The sequence below is a fragment of the Pseudochaenichthys georgianus genome, chromosome 15, assembly GCF_902827115.2.
Source record: "Pseudochaenichthys georgianus chromosome 15, fPseGeo1.2, whole genome shotgun sequence".
Classification (NCBI taxonomy): domain Eukaryota; kingdom Metazoa; phylum Chordata; class Actinopteri; order Perciformes; family Channichthyidae; genus Pseudochaenichthys; species Pseudochaenichthys georgianus.
The window spans coordinates 8,915,362-8,936,081 of NC_047517.1; the positions used below are offsets into that span (position 1 = coordinate 8,915,362).

At 41.3% G+C, this 20,720-nt stretch overlaps 1 protein-coding gene across 1 annotated transcript in view; it reads left to right on the plus strand.

Annotated features, from left to right (window-relative positions):
* Positions 1–20,238, plus strand: part of kmo (kynurenine 3-monooxygenase) — a 49,304-nt gene extending 29,066 nt beyond the window's left edge. The window contains exons 9-15 of the mRNA XM_034100118.2: positions 8,695–8,816; positions 15,531–15,678; positions 15,760–15,817; positions 15,905–15,987; positions 17,829–17,930; positions 18,008–18,067; positions 19,760–20,238. Coding sequence (XP_033956009.1) covers positions 8,695–8,816; positions 15,531–15,678; positions 15,760–15,817; positions 15,905–15,987; positions 17,829–17,930; positions 18,008–18,067; positions 19,760–19,906 — 720 coding nt within the window. The 3' untranslated portion in view covers positions 19,907–20,238. The remainder of the gene's footprint in view (positions 1–8,694; positions 8,817–15,530; positions 15,679–15,759; positions 15,818–15,904; positions 15,988–17,828; positions 17,931–18,007; positions 18,068–19,759) is intronic.
* Positions 20,239–20,720: the final 482 nt, after the last annotated feature.

Consider the following 20,720-nt stretch of genomic DNA (forward strand, 5'->3'; position numbering starts at 1 on the left):
GTGTGTTTGTACCGGGGACAGGAGACACCCCCCCTTGATGAGAAACTGTAAGAAGTGAACGGGGAATCCCTCCGGAGTGGAGTCATGACGACTGGATCTGAATTATGTTTTTGTATTTGGTGGTTTGTGTTCCAGCTGTCGATCAGCTGTGCGCAGCGTCTCCACTGCAGCCTGTGCGTCTCAACCCCCCCCCCCCCCCTCCCCGGCAGCAACACCAGTTAAAGGAAATACAACCAATGTGTTGTGTTATATTAGCTGTACATTTTACCACATATGGTGTTCTTAGCATCCATACTCCTGTGTTTTACGAGCGACTTATCAAGTCTTGGCAAACGGCATAACACACGAATAAACATGATAGAACCATGCTCATATCTACAACCTATAGAAATGCAAAACGGCGTCAGTTTAGACGTAATTCTGTCCTCCTGGCTGCTTACCGCATAATTCATGAGAAAACATTTCAACATTAACACAACATATTCGAGGTGGTTTTAAATAATAACCCGTATTTATTTATTTCTCCAAGTTATGTTTTTGTGTGCACTGAGGAATCGCAAACAGGCGTTTGTTTAATCATTTTAAGATTGGCTTTAATCAATGTTTGAAAATGAATTCTTCATATATGATAAATGAGAGGTAACATTTTGTTTCACTTTATTTCCACATATTTCTCTCCATTCTTCCTTCTGCCAACGGTGTCGCAGTTTCTCGTCTCTCCCGTTTTTGTGCTTAGTGCGTACCTTTATATATACAGTCTATGGTGCGTGGGTTAGAGTTTGCGTGGAGGACCGCACATTTTCCCGTCAAGTTAGTATTTTATAAATCGCAAACATTGCGTAGAAACTGGCGTAGCCTATGCCATTTTTTGAGCGTATATCCCTTTATAAATGAGGCCCCTGGTCACCGCGGCTGAGCTGACCGCAGTGCAGAATCGCTGTATAGTTGAAATCTCCTAACAATGTTGTCCATTTTAGAAATAGGCCTATTAGGCCTATATTTAGCCCTTAATAACATTCATTTTCTGGGCTCAAAGTGTGTCTTGGCCGTTTTCATTGTGATCGCTAAATTCCCCTTGTTTATAATAATGTTTTCTATTGATTTTATTTTTTGTTTTGAGAAGTAGAAAATGAAAATCATCCCGTTTTTTAAGTTTAGTAAATCCCTTTTTGACCGTGATAAAGAAAAACGCCTTGTATTTCAATTTTGGTTTTTCAATTTTAAAACGAAAATCAAATATCCAGTCGTTTTTTGTTTTTGAATTTCCATTTGTGAAAAGAAAATCCAATGACCAAAACATACACTGACCTTTTGGTAAGAGCGCAGACGAAACTCACGGAAGTGATTTCAAAACAAAAACACACGTAGGCTATGCTAAAATCACAATTCGAATCACGACAGTATCCTGTTGAAGGAACTGTGATTATTATAAACAAGGGGAATTTAGCGATCACAATGAAAACGGCCAAGACACACTTTGAGCCCAGAAAATGAATGTTATTAAGGGCTAAATATAGGCCTAATAGGCCTATTTCTAAAATGGACAACATTGTTAGGAGATTTCAACTATACAGCGATTCTGCACTGCGGTCAGCTCAGCCGCGGTGACCAGGGGCCTCATTTATAAAGGGATATACGCTCAAAAAATGGCATACGCCAGTTTCTACGCAATGTTTGCGATTTATAAAATACTAACTTGACGGGAAAATGTGCGGTCCTCCACGCAAACTCTAACCCACGCACCATAGACTGTATATATAAAGGTACGCACTAAGCTGTCCTGTCCTGTTAAGCTAACCTGTGTTTAGATAAGAATAAAACGAAATATCTCCCTGATCCAAGACTCATCTCACTGCAGGGTGATAGGACACCACATCTACTCACCCAGAAAAAATCAGGCTGATAGCTCATATATGGGATTTCAAAGGTATTTTATTTTGAAACTCCACATCAGAATGTCCTGATTTTTTCTGGGTGAGTAGATGGGCTGTCCTTCTATCACCCTGCAGTGAGATGAGTCTTGCATCAGGGAGAGATTTCGTTTTATTCTTATCTAAACACAGGGCTGATAGCTCATATATGAGATTTCAATGAGATTTCAAAGGACTTTTATTTTGAAACTCCTTACATTTTACATTTACTCGTGGTAGTTATACGTAGTTTGTTTTAAATAATTATTGATCACATTATATAGTACATATTTCTTCATTTAATATGTTTGGTTTGTTTTTATAGGTGCTTTTGTTATTGACCGAATAAGCGCTGGGATTTTACCGTAATGCTTCTAATATTCGCGCACCCCAATATCACGTGCGGGCTGGCTTGACTGTGTTTTCCCAAGTGGAGGCTGGCTTGACCGCAGTCAAAAACGGGAGAGACGAGAAACTGCGACACCGTTGGCAGAAGGAAGAATGGAGATAAATATGTGGAAATAAAGTGACACAAAATGTTACCTCTCATTTATCATATATGAAGAATTCATTTTCAAACATTGATTAAAGCCAATCTTAAAATGATTAAACAAACGCCTGTTTGCGATTCCTCAGTGCACACAAAAACATAACTTGGAGAAATAAATAAATACGGGTTATTATTTAAAACCACCTCGAATATGTTGTGTTAATGTTGAAATGTTTTCTCATGAATTATGCGGTAAGCAGACAGGAGGACAGAATTACGTCTAAACTGACGCCGTTTTGCATTTCTATAGGTTGTAGATATGAGCATGGTTTTATCATGTTTATTCGTGTGTTATGCCGTTTGCCAAGACTTGATAAGTCGCTCGTAAAACACAGGAGTATGGATGCTAAGAACACCATATGTGGTCAAATGTACAGCTAATATAACACAACACATTGGTTGTATTTCCTTTAACTGGTGTTGCTGCCGGGGAGGGGGGGGGGGGGGGGGGGTTGAGACGCACAGGCTGCAGTGGAGACGCTGCGCACAGCTGATCGACAGCTGGAACACAAACCACCAAATACAAAAACATAATTCAGATCCAGTCGTCATGACTCCACTCCGGAGGGATTCCCCGTTCACTTCTTACAGTTTCTCATCAAGGGGGGGTGTCTCCTGTCCCCGGTACAAACACACTGCCTGAGGAAGGCTATGTGTATTTATTTTGTCATTAACCTTTTTCGGTCCACTTATTTATTTATTTTGGTGACGATCCGACCTCCATGCTGCTACTCTGGTTCAAACTGCATCCACCAAACAATGTGATTTATCTCGACCTCCCCAAAATAACCAAAATCTGACACGGTGTGTGAGATGTCTTTTTTAGCTGTTCTGTCGTCATTTCCTGCGATCTTCTTCATGCAGTCAGTCAGAATGAATGAAAGGGCGTTTCTTTGACTATTTATAGGCAAATATGGGCGTTACGTGAAGCCCGCAAAAGCTGCACCGCATTTTGAGTCGATTGTGATTTATAAAAGGAAACCGGCGTAGGAAGTGCTGTACGCACTTTCCTCGCCCGTACGCAATGTTCGGTGAATCGGAAAATGTCTGTACCTATTTTTTGGATTTCTACTACGTAAGCAACCTTCCCACGTGAATCCTACGCACATCGTTATAAATGAGGCCCCAGATGTCCCGCTTTGTGCGGTATTGCACAGCATTTTCACGACTTGTACGTACATTGAGACGATGTCCCGCATATTTAATTTAGATTGGCTAAAACGCTTTTCTAAAATCTGATGACATGAATCAGATGCGGAGAAAGGCCAGCTCAGTTCGCTGACGGCCCGCCCTTTATTATTATATGTTTTAAACGGCATCATGTAAGTTGCGCTGACAGGCGACAGAGGTTCACAGTGAGACCATTGTCTCTAACTGTGTGTGACCCAACTCAATAACACACATCATATGGAATGCCATGTGATCTTTAATGAATATCAGAAATACGCTGTATTAAACATTCCGCTATAACACTGAATGAAATTGATACTGTTTGACTTTGTATTAGTTAGCCTACTACTTACAATACATTGAAGTAATTTACTTCTAATTTACTTTTTGAGAAATCCTCTGTCAAAGTCCCCTGCTGAGAACAAAATCAAGCCACTTCTGCTAAGTTTGATGAGGGAATTATTTTTTGTTGCCATTAGTTCTTCGTGATATTGATCCTGTTGGACTCAGTAGCCTACTAGTGAAACTACCCCCACAAGTGGCTACTATGAAGTAGGCTACTTACTGTGTACTTTTCCAGTAATCCTCTGTCAATGTCCCCTCCCGACTACAAGAATGCATGTTTTTCTTTTAATAAGCGTTAAAAAAACATTTCTTCCTGAGACTTATATTGTTGGACAGAGTATTTTAAGAGGATGGTAGACACGATATCAGCAATACTTTCAGTCAGTACTCCGGCAGCAGCATTTTTACACCTTGGAACTTCTTTAGAGTCTGGCCTGGATAGCTGGTCACAAATATCCTTCAGCACACTGACACACTATGTCACTCTAGTTGCCCTCTTATGATGCTGGTGCCTTTTAATATATAACTATTTCTCAGCCGCTAATTCTTTCCTCGCAGATTCTTCAGTCTCATCAGCCTCATGTTTCCATCAGTCCCAGTCAACGCCTCCAGCACACGTCCAGTGTCTGACTCCATATGATATTGTCCTGATGCTGTAAGGGTGATGCCCCATGATCACACAATGTGTGCCAAGGACCTCATATTATGTCTGTCATTAATGTTACATCACCCATTATAACAGTTTTCTTTCCTTTTTTCTCTTCTCTTAACTGAATAGCCCTGTCTTTAAGTATAATACAATGTAAAGTCCTTTTTCTGCACCATTTTAAGGCTTCAAAACAGGCATTTCTACTGTATGTGTTTGGAGAAATGAAACAATCAATGGCCCAGAATTGTACTTTATAAACTATGAATCTTGTGGTGCTTGAAAAAATACACACTGGCTAAGCCGGCCAGGATAAATGCCGTTTTTGGAGCCCTTTTTTGCAATATTTATTAAAATGTCACTAGTTATTTAAACAAACCCCTATCTGAGGATAATACAAGCAACCATAAAACACCCTTTGAGAGCCATTGAAGCCCATGAAGAATGTATCCTTCCGCAAATCTTTTCAACTGCTGTATTAATAAAGCTGCCACGTGTTTTCAAATGTGTGCAGAACATTACAAATATTCCTCATTTGCAGTATTTTATTTTAAGACTCTAAAGAAGTTCCAAGGTGTAAAAATGCTGCTGCCGGACTACTGACTGGAAGTATTGCTGATATCATGTCTACCATCCTCTTAAAATACTCTGCCCAACAATATCAGTCTCATGAAGAAATGTTTTTTAACGCTGATTCAAAATAGCAGAGAAACATGCATTCTTATTCTCAGGAGGGGACATTGACAGAGGATTAGTCAAAAAGTACACAGTACGTACTTCATAGTAGGCTACTTGTGGGAGTAGTTTCACTACTAGCCTACTGAGTCCAACAGGATCGATCTCACGAAGAACTAATGGCAGAACAAATAATAACAAACTCGAGAGACGGCTGAGTTGACCGCAGTGCAGAATCGCTGTAGGCTATAGTCAGGGTTGGGTTGTAACGGAATACATGTAACGGCGTTACGTAATCAGAATACAAAAATCAAGTAACTGTATTCAGCTCGCGTTACATTTGAAAAACGAGTAATCTGATTACAGTTACTTTCGTAAACCTGAAGTGAATACATTTTGGATTACTTATTGGAATTATTGGTGGAAAGATTTCCTCACAACATTTAATATTCATTACTAAAGGTACAGCGGAATCATCACAGCGCACAAAACCTATTACCACCGCAGATGGGCCAAAAAAGCGTTTGAAAAAAAATCGCGGGTCTGCTCAGTGAAACAATAACAACGAAACATGGAGGAACACAAGTCTGCGTTTAAATCGCGTGTGTGTATATAGAGGTGTGTGTGTGTAACCCCGGTGTGGTGTCCTCTCAGCAACAGACCACTCAGAGCTGGTGATTACTTCAGTTTATTCCATACATAGGATACCTGCATTGCAATGGACACATACAATGAACACGTGAGCTGCGTTTCTCAACAGATCCTCACGCGGTATATAAATCTCCTTTACAATCCAATATTCAACAACACAACCATGATCGTATAGTGGTAACAATGTGAAACATTAAACATAAACAAACTGGTGTACAAAACTCACATACCTGCATTGCAATGGACACATACAATTAACACGTGAGCTGCGTTCTGTTGGAGAGATAGCACCACGCTCACGTTAGCCTATTAGCTCAAATTAGCTATTGACGAACACATTAATAAATCATATAACACAAATAGCGAATCACACAGAAACATGTTGCTGTGAGCATTAAACGACTAACATTAAACTAAACAAACACAACAGAACGTTATTGTCCTAATAAAATAATAACATACATTTTGTCCACAGACATAATACAATAGCACCTTACTCTCAACAGATCCTCACGCGGTATGAGGACCTCCCACAATCCATTGCGGTAACAAAGCTACAGCAATGCAGGCACACGTTTGTAACACCAGATGGCGTAATTCTCCAATTTAACCTGGATTTTACACCAACCTTTATAACTCTGTTACATGTGGTTAAAACACATCAGCCTGCGGTCGCTCTTTAGCCTTACTAATGATTATTTCTGAAGGTAAACACAGTGAAGGCGGTGCGAAAGGCACTGCGAGCTCGTCTTCTCAGAGGCTGAGTTAACCCTCCCGCTGCCTCTTGGCAGAGATGGCATGCTCTGTCATGGCAGGCATGACAGAGATGTCATGAAGTGAAGCAGGTTTTCCTTCTGTAAAACAGCTGCGGGCAGCAGATACCGTGAGAGTCACAGACAGGAATTCATAGATCAAGGCAGACTGGTGCACACACTCTCCTCTCCTGTTTTGCCGATCAGGTGCTTAAACAAATATAGCTCTACACCCCTGGCCGAAATGTCCTTAAAATGAAGTCCGAGTTCGACATTTTAATTCATGTCCTGCCAACACTGGCAGGACAGAAGGCGACACGCCCTTTCTAAGCCGTGTCCCTCACTCACTCCTCACATCCCAAGCTGCATCCCCAACAAGTGTATTATGTTGTTAAATCGTTTCAGATGTGATGTTTCAGTTGTGCTCTTGATAAGCCATTAAAACAGTAAAAACACGTTCAGTTTCCTTTTGCTTTTTGTGTCTCCTGTTCACCAAAACATACCCATTTTAGATGGAAAAAGAAAGTAATCTGATTACGTTACTTTTTAAAGACACGTAACTGTAACTGTATTCGGATTACTTTCAGAGCCATGTAATCAGTAATCAGTAACTGATTACATTTACAAAGTAACCCTCCCAACCCTGGCTATAGTTTAAATCTCCTAACAATGTTGTCCATTTTAGACATAGGCCCGCCTGTTATATTTCCAGCCCTTAATAACATTCATTTTCTGGGCTCAATATGTGTCTTGGCTGTTTTCGTTGTGAAAACAAATGGACCGTAGTAGATACACGGATTGACCATCCTCATCTGCGCTCTTATTTTGAAAGACAACTTCCGGTAGCAGAATATGAAAAAACGGGGGGTTTTTTGTTTCTGTTTTCTAGTGATTTTATTTTTAGTTTTGAGAAGTAGAAAATGAAAATCATCCCGTTTTTTAAATTTAGTAAATCCCTTTTTGACCATGATAAAGAAAAATGCCTTGTATTTCAATTTTGGTTTTTCAATTTGAAAACGAAAATCAAATATCCAGTCGTTTTTTGTTTTTGAATTTCCATTTGTGAAAAGAAAATCCAATGACCAAAACATACACTGACCAAACAGGAAAACGGCTTTGGTTTCACGTTTTTTGGTTTCACGTTTTTTCGTTTTAAATTTTTTAATTTAAAACGAAAAAAGGCTGGTATTTTGTTTTTTTTGGTTCAAACGAAAAATCAAACTAACAAAACGTACAGACTTTTTTTTATTAGGTGTTCTCGTTATCCGTCTTTTGATTCAGACAACACAAACGGGAAAACGGCTTTGGTTTTCCGTTTTTCCGTTTTAAATCAAAAACGAAAAAAGGCTGATATTTTCGTTTTTTGGCTTTTGGTTCGAACGAAAAATCAAACTAACAAAACGTACACGGACCATTGATAGATATACAGTTATTAATAACATCGAAAAAAAATTAAACTTAAAAAAAACTAAACTTAAAAAAAACTTCCCTCAAACTTTGCGTGACCCCCCTGGCGCCCCCCTGGCGGCCCCCCGGGGGGTCGGGGCCCCCATTTTGAAAAACACTGGGTTAACGGACCTTGAAGTGATGAACACATTAATGCCCCAATTATTTTAATGACCTTAATCAATTAATAAAATAATTATCTGTTGCTTAAATACCAAAAGTAAAAGTACTCGCTATGCAAAAGTGAGTATTTTTAGCTCTAGTATTGCTACTTTTATTTAAGTAAATAATCAGAGTACTTCTTCCACCTCTGTCTATAGGTATAAAAGAGATTATTAATATTGAGGACTTTACATTTTTTGCATTAAATCTTATTTGATGCCACATTTTAATAGTGCTCTTTGTAAGTCCTCTAGAAATATATTTTAATGTGCTTTAGGGGTCTTTACAGTACTCTGAGTTAAATTTGAATTGTTGTAATTTAATGTGTCACAATGCATCTGAGCGTAACATTCCTGTCCACTCGTTTTTTTCTAATTTTCTATTCAGGACAAGACATTCACCTGCACCCTGTTCATGCCCTTTGACGAGTTTGAGAAGATCACCACAGGAGATGAAGTCATGGAGTTTTTCCAGGAATACTTTGCGGACACCATACCACTGATAGGAGTGTAGGTGACTTCCTAACCTCCCCCTCTCTCTCTATCCATTGTCTCCCGCAGCCTTACTGTGACATGGGTTGGTTTTAATTTGATGTGAACCTCATGGTGTTGGTTAAAAGCTTTCTGTAACGCCCTTGCCAAGTTGTTTCAGCCATTTTGAGACACTTATAATGAAACAGGATTTTGAGGTAACTTGAGAGTACAATCTCCGAACTGCTCCAAATTTCTTGTCCCCGACTGAGGATTCTTACGTTTCAATGTTGAGTCCTAGTCATAGTGCCAACGTGCACGTCAATGCAGTGTCAACCAACTTCCCATTACCTCATGTTGTCGGTGATGGAGAGATAGGGAAAGTATTTCAAGGTGAGATGCCCAATTCAAATCCAGCCTAAAAGTCAGGACCTCTTTGCGAATACTTCAAGGCAGCAGTGGAAGTCTTTACAGGTTCAAAAAGAATTCACTAGAGACGGCCAAGTGCTTTATTGTTAACGAAAGGCTTAAGCAGGGGCGGCGGGTACTGTAGGCTAGGGAAGGCTAAGCCTTCCCAAATATTTTTGTCACTGCATCCTGGTAAAATTTAAAGAGCAACTTCCAGGTTAAAGACACCTGTGGATAAATGTGTAGGAAAATGATGTATATACTAGATTTTCAAAAAAATATACATAAATATACACTACAGTGACATCTGGCGTCGTTTTTGTAAGAAATTATTACTTCTGCATCAAAAAAGCCTCCCCACGTGACCTCCCGCGTGTGACGTAACAAAGGGGAAACAAGGGGGAGAGCGGCCGGTGTAACGTATTAATAAACATGGATCCCAATGCTAGTTTCGACACAGAAGACACAGAAGAAGTTGAACATGTATATTCGAATGCATATGACGGATCACAACCTTATAATTATGAGCCTGCTAGGCGTCCAAGAGACCAGGAGCAGCCAAGGATTAGAAGAAATAACGGCCATCGGAGAGAAACTGAGCTATGGTGTGAGGAGAACCAGTGGAGAACTGGGCAGCTATCTTGGTGAGTGATCGGCGTTAGCTACAGAATGTTAGCTAACGCCACATCACAACATTGTAAAGTTAGCTATCATATATCAGGCTATAACTAAAGTAACATTGATAATATAGTAACGTTACTGGCAGGACTGTTGATACTGATCCATAACAGAAACTAATGCGCAAGTATCAGCCGTATCTCGCGTTACCTAATGCAAATCCACATTACGTTACGGTGCTGTACCGGAGTGGAGAGAGAGAGCAGGGAAGGAAGGGGTATTGGAGGCAGCCGAGCCGAGCCGCGAGCCGGGAGCGGCGGGAGGCAAGCCGGGAGCGGCGAGCCGGGAGCCGAGCCGGGAGAGATGGGAGCAGCCCAGCCAGTCAGTGCTCTGCCTCTGAGCCTGACCTACGTTAGTCCTACTGCCGCCGCTACTGACTTGGAGAGACAGCAAGCACATTTCGTGGCATCTGCAGGCAGTGGCAAGTACTTCCGGCATATGCCACAGAGGCCGCTACTCTGTGGTATCTGTGGCAAGTACTTCCGGCATATGCCACAGATGCCACAACTTGCCGAGGCATCTGCCGCTGCTCAACGGGAGTTGCCACAAGATGCCAGAGTAATGCTACGTTCACACCGGACGCGATGCGACGTTTGGGGGCGGCGCGATTACATGTAAAGACAATGCTGATGCCATTTCTTTCTGGCTGGTGTACAGCTTGAAAATCACGGTATCGAATGCCGTTGCACGAGCTTACACTCTCGGAACCACAGACAAGTACAAAAACGTTGCTCTCCTACTCCGCCAGAATATTCTGCAGGCTTTCAGAGAGTCCAAAGACCTACAGTGGCCGCCAACAGCTGACGACATGGAGCTCACTCCTGAAAACCTCCTACCCACAGACCTCGTCCGGTTTCTCAGCATGGTTATGGCTGGCAAGGAAGACATGGAGACGAATGAAAAGATGAAGCGCCTGGTATTCTCCATTGGGCAAGAACTGTGCCGTGCAGTGTCAGAGGGAGAATGGAAGTTACCAAAACACATTCTACTCTGTGTGACTGTCAGGCACTTGTTCAGAAGCAAGCAGCTCACCACAATATTACACAGGCTTGGCCACTCTGAGAGCTATGGATTTGGTTTGGAGTTGGAAACTGCCCTGGCAAAGGTCCTGGACAAAGTCTCATCCTATCGGACACCCGCAATTGTGATAGGAGAGGGAAACATGGTATTCCACTGTGAGTGGGACAATTTGAATAAAACCACGCCCAGTGTGCACGGCAGCAACATTGTCAACAGTGCTGAGGGAATCATGGTCCAGGAGGTCAAGCCTGGGTTTGAGAGCAACAAGGTTCGAATGCTACCCATCATCGACAAGTCGCAACAGCGTAGCCTGAAAGTCAACACACCAGAAACACTCCCACCCTTGCACTTCACTCGCGCCGACCCAAAGTTTAATGATGGCTCATCATTCACACCGCCAGCAGAGAATGACACAGTCTATGCAACTGAGATGCAAGTGTACTACAGCTGGCTCTTTATCAGGTACATCGGAAGCAATGGACAGCAGCCTGTGCCTGGACTCGGGGGCTTCACCTCTGCAACCGGTACTCCTCCACTCAGACAATCAACAGTGGACTACTTCACGGCACACCCATCCATCAACCAATCACTGACAATACAGTTGTTCGTGAGCTACTGAAGCGTTCTGAGCTAGCCACTGATCAGGTGGATCAGAGGTGGGTCCTGAACACATTTGATCTGGGTGTCTGTATGAAAGCCCTACCCATCATCTGGTGTTGGCCAGATACATTTGTCCGTCATGTGGTTATGATTGGACCCTTTCTTTACATTCTGGCGGACACCACCCCAAAGGATCTGCCATACCCTAAGGATGCCCTGTTCATTCAGGATGGCATGGCTCTGCTCCATGTCCTCACCAACCTTCCTCCAACCTGTGGGGAGATATGAATACAATTGCTTGATCAGATGATGGTCAAAAAGCACTTTTTGTTCTCGACTGACAGTTATCATCCAGGATCTATCAAAGCACAGGAGAGCTTGAGACGTGGCAGTTCAGAGAAGATCATTTTGGCTGGACCAGCAACCAGGAAGCCATATGACTTCAATATGTTTCTCACAAATTATGACAACAAAAAGCAACTCTGTCAACTCCTATGGAGTGATCAACAGGCAGCTTCAAGGCTGGAAAGAACAGAAATGACAGGGCTGGTCGTGGAATGGAGAGCCCATCAACTTCTCTCCTCAAATGACAAGGTAAATTGAAAGCCCATATTAAAAGTGATTGATGGTTTAATTATACTCTAAGTGATTATCTGTGATTTGTGTCTAGTCTCGGTCATTGTTGATCAAAGTGCAATGTCCCATTGTGTATCGGGTTGAGGTAAGTGAGCTCCCCACAATCTACAGCAACCAGGAAGAGACTGATACAAGGGTGGTACTCTACCTTCATCATGCTGCTGCCCTTGGGTACAAGAATGCTGTAGTCTGAACACCTGACACAGATATCTTTGTGATTCTTCTTTACCACGCTCATGCCATCAGGCTGACTATATACCTGGATACGGGGTCAGGGAAACATAGACAACTTCTCAACCTCTCTGAGCTCGCAGAATACCTGGGAGAAGACTACTGTGCCACACTTCTTGGATTCCATGTGTTCAGCGGAGAAGACTGCACCAGTGCCTTCAAAGGGAAGGGGAAGGTGGGGCCCTTGAAAAAGCTGGAGAAGAACCCGAAGTTTCACAGGGCGTTCAGTCAACTCGGTGACAACTGGAATGTCAAGCCTGAGGTGATGAAGCAGTTGGAGGAATTCACCTGTCTAATATATGGAGAGAGTCGTGAGTCTTCAGTGGACGTAGTCCGTGCCAAGTTGCTGCCCAAAATGGTGGGGCAGGACGATAAACTCACTGCCAAGTCTAAGGTTGACCTGGCTCGCCTTCCTCCATGCTATGATGCTCTGAAGCCGCACGTCCAACGTGTGAACCATCGCGTCGCCCTGTACAAGCGAGCTGATGAATCAATTTTAGAAAAACCAAACCCCTATGATGAGGAGCAGTGATGGATGAGGACTGATGGAGTGTTGAGACCGGTGTGGTCCTGTGGTCCTGTCCTGCCAACCTCCCTGGTTGATCTCCTGGACACGACAGAGCGTGAACAGGAAGACGAAGAGGAAGAGGAATTTGACTCTGATGATAGCATTGAAAAAGATGATTCAGATTGAGTATTAATCAGATAGTGGAGAGCCAAACCTTGACTGCTTATCTGGAATGGAAAAGAGTACTCACATCAATACTTATATTATGATGTTTGACCCTTGCTGTAGGCTAGTACAAAACAAATAAATATTGGTTAAATACACAGCATATGTCTGGACACCTTATGTGTTCACTTACTGTACTGCAATATTGGCGTCTCTAAATTTGCATAGCATGCCACAGATACATGTGATCACTTTGGGAATAGTTTTATTGTGATCTTTGATCATCAAAACATGGGTCTAGACACAAGATTTGTTCATTTATCTGCAATATTGGCTGAGATAGAGTGAAAAGTGTGAAAATTCCGTTTTTGGCAATTGTGACACTAATTTGCATAAAAAATACATGTGGGACATCCAGACAACATTTTAACATAGCTCATCATTTTCTACATACTTTTTCCACTTAGGAAACACTGATTATAAGAATATTTCTCTGTCGGTGCAAAATACATCGTTCTTGGTACAAGACTAAAATGCTATTTTCTTGTAATGGCGGCACTAATTGGCATAATAGCATGCCACAGACATATGTGATCACTTTAAGAATAGTTTTATTGTGTTCCTTGACCCTCAAAACATGGATCTGGATACCTTATTTGTTCAGTTATCTGCAATAATGGCTGAGATATAGTGAAAGGTGTAAAAAGAGTGAAACTCGATTTTTAGGGTAAATAAACACTAATTTGGGGAACAAATATACGTGGGACAATTTTTCAACTTTTTAACATAGCTAATCGTTTTCTACACCATTTTTTCAATCTAGAAAAGCTGATTACAAGTATATTTCAGGGGGGTGCATGATACCCCCTTCTACCCACTATATAGAGCCTTGTGGTAAAAACGGCCAGATACGTTTTGATTTTTTTTAGTTCTGATAGCTTGTGCCGCTTAGCACCCCACGTGACAATTTCGTAAAGTGGTATCTTTTATTTGTCAGATGTCCCAACCCCTATCCATGAAGCACTTTTTTCATCTCCATCTTCATTTTATATAATTTTGACAGCTTGTTGCTGAATCAGGGCCTTGCGTCTGTGGTGAACCCACATTTGGCTCCATTTTAGCTGATGCTAGAACATTTAGAGCAACACTGCCTCCCCCCTCCTGGAGCCTTTGTGCTACATGCTTTATCCTGCATCCTGTCCTCAGTTGTACGGGAATACAGTTCCCTATTTTTCTTTCCTGATTACTTTACCCCTTACATGTATTCTGTTAAGCCGGCAGAGCTTTATTATGTCCTCTTTATGGAGGTTCATATATGTATTTTGTGCCTCTACTGTGACATGTCTCCATGCTTTAAAGGTGTCCTATCATGCAAAATGCACTTTTTGATGTATTTTATACATAAATATGTGTCCCTGGTGTGTCAGGGAACTCACAAAGTGTCAAAAAACAAAACCCTCTCTTTTCCTCCATACACAAATCTCTAAAAACGGGGGTACAACGGAGCTGATCCAGATTTGCGTCCGATATGACTTAATATCAGAAATGTGGACCCACGGCCCAATCAGAAACATTGCTGTCGGAAACAATGCCTGCCGTGTTTTGGACGTAATATGGTCTTTGTTTACATTAGCAAGCATTGCTAACACTCAGAGCTAACCTGTACTGGAGAGGGTATGTGTAAAAAAGCAGGAAATAAAAAAAGGTAAACCCGCAAGAGAAAAAGCATTTGAGTTCCAAACTGTTTCAGAAATAGTCCTTGATGTGGTTTGGAACATGATGACGTTTAATCACGGCAACATGTAACTGTATCTGCCGATAGAATTCTGAGCAGGCATTAGCTCTGCCTCCTCCTTTTTTTTCTTCCAGCTAAGGACCCAAAATCAGCGTTTCTCTAACAGGACTGGAATAGAGGGATATGAGGGATGTCAAAAATGCATGATCTGTTTGTATTTTGAGCAAAACACATCATAGACATGTTTTTTATATATTTGTATATATCTGAGACTCATAATATATGCCTAAAAATAGCATAATAGGAGACCTTTAATGTTCAAAAAGCTCTTTATTTTTCTCATACTGCCTGTGCTATAGCACCTCTTTTCACCCTCTGTCTGAAACCAGAGCACTGTCTGCTCTGATTGGTGAGCTGTCTGACTGTTGTGTAATAGAAACGCAAACGTTACATAGTGATGTCAATATGGAGAGAAGCTCCCTCTGGAGGGAACACAGGAATGTTACCCTTTGCAGACCACTTGCATGCACGAACACCTTTAGAACACACCACAGGAGACGGAAAATCCACAAAGCATAACAGGGCCTCTTTAAGGAATGTTTACTCCAACACAAATCAGTCACTTCCACACTGAGGTTACTTTAGACTGCACAGGCATTCAATAACGTTTTTGTTCTTCTGTTTTGCTGTTTCACTATTTTGGATTATATAGCTTATTCTGATCTTTATATGACAAGTTGCTAACTGTTTTATTACTATCTGTGTGTTGCAGTGATGCTCTCAAGAGGGATTATTTCCGACTGCCTGGGCTGGCCATGGTGTCTATTAAGTGCTCCCCGTACCACATTGGGGATAAATGTGTCCTCATGGGCGATGCCGCACACGCAGTGGTGCCTTTCTACGGGCAGGGGATGAACGCTGTGAGTAACACTCAATCGAGGAGAACAAAGAGGCAGAAAAATAACTAAATAGAAACTCATCTGTACTTTTGTAATTAATAGGGCTTTGAGGACTGCATTGTGTTCGACGAAATAATGGAGCAGCTCAATGAGGATTTCAGTAAGTACTTTTGAAATGAGCATGGATTAAATGAGACAGAGGATTTCATAACAAAGTGTGGCCTTTTTCCTTTGTGTGTCCACCCAGGTGCTGTCCTGCCTGAGTATAGCAGAGTGCGAGTTCCAGACGATCACGCCATCGCAGACTTGGCCATGTACAACTACATTGAAGTAATGCATATGTATTTGATATGTCCAATTTAACTAAATCAGTATTGATGTGGGCCGGTTTTGTATCTTCTTAGCACTGACCTTTTTACCTCCCTGACAACCAATCAGATAACAGCTGTATGAAGCGGTGCAAGCTATCAGGGGACATAACCATAGAAACAAAACTTAACTAGCTGTTTAATTAGAAGGTCAGTGGTTGGATCCCCATGACGATGTGTCATTGGGCAAGATACCTTACCCCAATGAGATATGAGACTGATAAATGTAATCAGGCAGAATTGTAGCCACCTTTAGCTTTGCAGTGTTGTCATCAAGCCATACTATCACAATGTAGTTTGTTTGTAGCATTTAGTTAGCTATTTAGTTTTACTGTTTTGCATCTCATTGTAGTTGATTCGGTCTCATTATGGTCCTTTTTGCCTCTTTTAGTCATTTTAAGTGTCTTTGTGGTCATTTTGATTCACTTCCTGGTTGGCACGTGTCTCTTTGACAGACAATAGGCTTGTATGAGACGAGCTGCGGCTCGCCTCGAGAGTAGACGAGAATAGCCGATCGCAGCCGGGGGAGGTCTCAAAAAGCTTGCCTGAAGTCGGACAGCTCGGAGTCTTCTTCTTCTTCTTCTTCTTCTTCTTCTTCTTCTTCTTCTTCTTCTTCTTCTTCTTCTTCTTCTTCTTCTTCTTCTTCTTCTTCTTCTTCTGGCGGATTGCAAACAGCTTGAAGGTGCATACCGCCACCTCCGGAGTCGGCTTGACTCGGTTTGCATTTATAAAGAATGCACAAATGTGTATAATCGTTAATGTCAGATATGTACCAAGTAAATACATTTGTTCCTGCTCAAGATTAGAATCAACTTTATTGTTATTGCACATATTACAGGTACTGAAACAAAATGCAGTTTAGCTTCTAACCAGGTGCACCAAGCAGTAAAGTGAAAAGTAATGTACACAATCTAGAGAATAACATATAGAATGAATTGAATGATGAATAAACAGAGGGGTATGAATACACTAGATATACACAGCAGCCTGTGAGCAGTATGAGCAGTATTAACAGTGTGTATGAATATGCTAAGATATATAAAGCATGAAAACGGTAAGCAGTGCAACTCAAGTATAGTTTAAAATATATAGACATACATTTCATGATGATAAACATTGTGGAACAATGATGAAAAATGGGAATGGAAGTGGCGACGTAAAACTGACACAAAACAACAACAAACTTTTGCCGAGCCAATTGGAGAGTTTCATCAGCAGCACGGGGTAAAAACCACCAATGAGCGCACAGCTCGAGATACCAGCGAGCCGTTTGGTCGTTTCCCATCAAGCATTTCGCTTCCGCAGCCCGTGGAGAGGAACTGCGCCGCCTCGCGCCTCGCTCTCAAGGCTGCGGGCGTCTTTGTCCCGTGAGATTTCAACGTCTCATGTGGGCGAGCCTCCAGAGCAAGTCGGACAAAATGACTAACCATCATGCAACGCACTAGCAAGACGGTGATCGCTTGTCTCAAACAAGCCTATTATGTAGCTCAGGACCAATGGGCGTTGACACTTTGGGCCCCTGGTCTTGTCCTGGTAGGCCCGTTCACTACCCATAAAAGACCCTTCATAATTAGAGGAAAGTCAGTCTTAGTTCTGGGTGTAGAGATTTACATCTGACAGGAAGCCAGCTCCCTAACACTCCAATACAATTCAGGCTCTCCAAAAGCCATAAATTGGCACTTTGTGTTTGCTTGATCCCCAAATATTTCAGAGTAAATTAGACTCTTGAGTTTCAGGAAATTGCGTTATGAATGAAAGGTGGTTCACTTCACTAAACACTTGTCCTTTTTGTTTTTGTTGTAGATGAGAGCCCATGTCAACTCAAAGTGGTTCCTTTTCAGAAAACATCTCGACAACTTCCTCCACTTCCTCCTGCCAAATACAATAGTTCCACTTTACACAATGGTAAGTGTCCTAGTGAACTACATAATCAATGTCTGATACAAGAAGACGTTTTCATTTATGTACTTCACTGCCTCCAGGTCACTTTCACCAGGACAAGGTACCATAAGGCTGTGGACCGCTGGCAATGGCAGGACAAAGTAAGAAAATCGGTCTTCTCTTTAGACTCTTTTATTTCATCTTTACTGCGTACAATTTTATTTTATGATATATTTCCAGTGGTGGTAGAAGCGTAAATAATTATTTTGAGTAAAAGTAGAATTACTATGGTCTGTGAATACTACATTTCAAGAAAAAGTCCTGAATTTTAAATCAGCATATTGTGTGTTTTATATGTAAAACTACGTTTAAAATAAATATGATATTTGCCTCTTAATTGTTGTGATTGGTCAACCGCTTAGAGTGGTCCCTCCCCCTAGCATATCACAAACAACGTTTTGGAGTAATAGCCAATAGAAGCGCGAGTGTTAGAGTCCAATGGAGGCATTTCAGGCCGGGGGGAGTGTGTGGGAGAAAAACTCCCTCTGAAGCAGGGGTGTCCAACTCAATTTCATCGCGGGCCACATAGGCATTATGGTTGCACTCAACCCCCGGGCCTTGAGTTTGACACCCCTGCTCTGAAGGGAACACACTACAGGAAAGAGAAAACCCCCAAAAGCACAATAGGTCCCCTTCATTTACTTTATTGTTTGTACTTATATACTTTATTCCCAAATACAGCTTTGCAGCACCATTTTTTTCCTTCTGATTTCTGTTGTTGGATGTCATGAGACAGTTAGTCCTTGGTACTGTGCTAAACTGTCTGATGACCTGATGTCTTCTGCAGTAATGGTCCCCTGTCAGGAGGACAGCCGGGATTTAACAACCTCTTTTGTCAATAGTTTCGACCCGGTGGAATTTTGGGGCAAAAGCTAGATAACTTGAACAGACACAAAATGCTCCGTTTTAGTTAAGCTCACACACACAATGTTATGAACATACAGGATCACCTACTGAATTAAAAACAGAACAAATGAAGCAAAGAAAGTGAAAAAAGCAGATTCAGGCAGTAGGCGTATAGATTCACTCTTAGAGTATTAGCCTACAGAACAGAACAGCTGACAGAGAAGAGACAACATCTGATCCTTTACAACAAACACTAGATGCTCTTTCTAGGGTCTTTAGTAACATTATTATCCTGAGTTATCCCCAATTTTGAAAAATGGACAGTGATCTGATAACTTATTTTTTGTATGTAACTAAGGGAATACAGTTACCTTTTTTTTTAATCCTGATTACGTAATCCCATTACATGTAATCCATTACTCCATAAACCTGAGATATTTGAAAGAGAATGGCCTGTAGGCAGCACAAAGAAAAATGCAGTATACCAATTTATACACAAAACTAGGTTTATTTTTTAAACCTAATCACTTTTTTACATAAAACTTTAACTTTTCAGTCAAAGTTAGATTTTGTCCAATACAGTTTGATATAAATATATCAACAAGTAACATGCAATATAATTACTGCTAGACAATATCCATTTATTCTAGGAAACTTTATTTTTGTACATGTTCAGCTAATGTTTTAGGAGTAAAAGATGGCATAGGTTACAGCAGCAGTTAATCTTCAGTTCATCCCTAAATTAGTTAAAAACAACAAAATAGGACTAACTAAAGGTCTAGAGTAGAGTAAAGTATGACAGTTTTTTTTTTACGATGTGCTTGTTGCTTTCAATCTACGAATGTTCCTCAAAAAGGAATTCATTTAAAAAGGGAAGGTGTTAGGAATTAAAAAGTGTGTGTGCATAAAGCTGATCCCTATTTAATTAATTTAAGTACTTTTCACAGGTGATAAACCGCGGCCTGCTGTTCGGTGCGACAGGAGCTGTTTTGGGAGGCTCCTACCTTCTCATTAAAAATCCTCCTGATATCAACAAGCTCATCATCCCCACTGAGAAGATGTGGGCCAGGCTCATGTCCCTCTGGACCTCCTGAGACCCGGCTCCGATCTAACAGACAAGTGCATCAAACATGAGAAATGAGAGAATCCATATTGTGAAAAGAGTTTTATTGAATCATCTTATAACCACAATGAAGGCTCTGCCAGCCTAGACATGTTGGTGAATAGTGACTGTCCTAACCTACTGTAACTAATACAAGTTATAAAGATTGATAATTTTATATAAAATGTATTCTCTGTTTAACTAATTATGTTACTGAATAATGTTTTCTATTATTTCCATGCATCATCATTTTCACAATGTTCAGGCTACATGCTGTGTGAGATATTCCATACATTTCTAATAAATTCCTCATTGTTACTGTTAGATCTTTCATACATCATTGAATTTATGCAGAATGAGGGACTTCTTTCAAATCTATCATTTAGGCCACTTGGGGGCCGTGGAAACCAGTTATGAACCCATATTCAGTTCTGGAACTTGTTAGCAAGTTTTGGAAAGCAACATGATTGTTTTTACGAATGGGTGAAGCAGGTAGGACTCAAATGCAGAATAACGAAAAGCGAGCTTTATTAAATAATAAAGCTGTGGCAAAAACAAGGCAGAATCCAAAATATCCAATAAAGCTGCACAAGGAACACAGACCGTGAAATAACATGGAGGGGAAACAATGAACCGACATGGAACACAGGGGAAGACTAGACTAAATACACAGAAGGGTAATCACAGAACAAGACACAGCTGGGCAGGGGAGGAGAAACACAAGGACAACAGGTGAACACAATCGGGTAATCAGGGAGGGAAACAGACATAAAGCAGATAGGCAGGAAACGGGGGGTGAACACTTT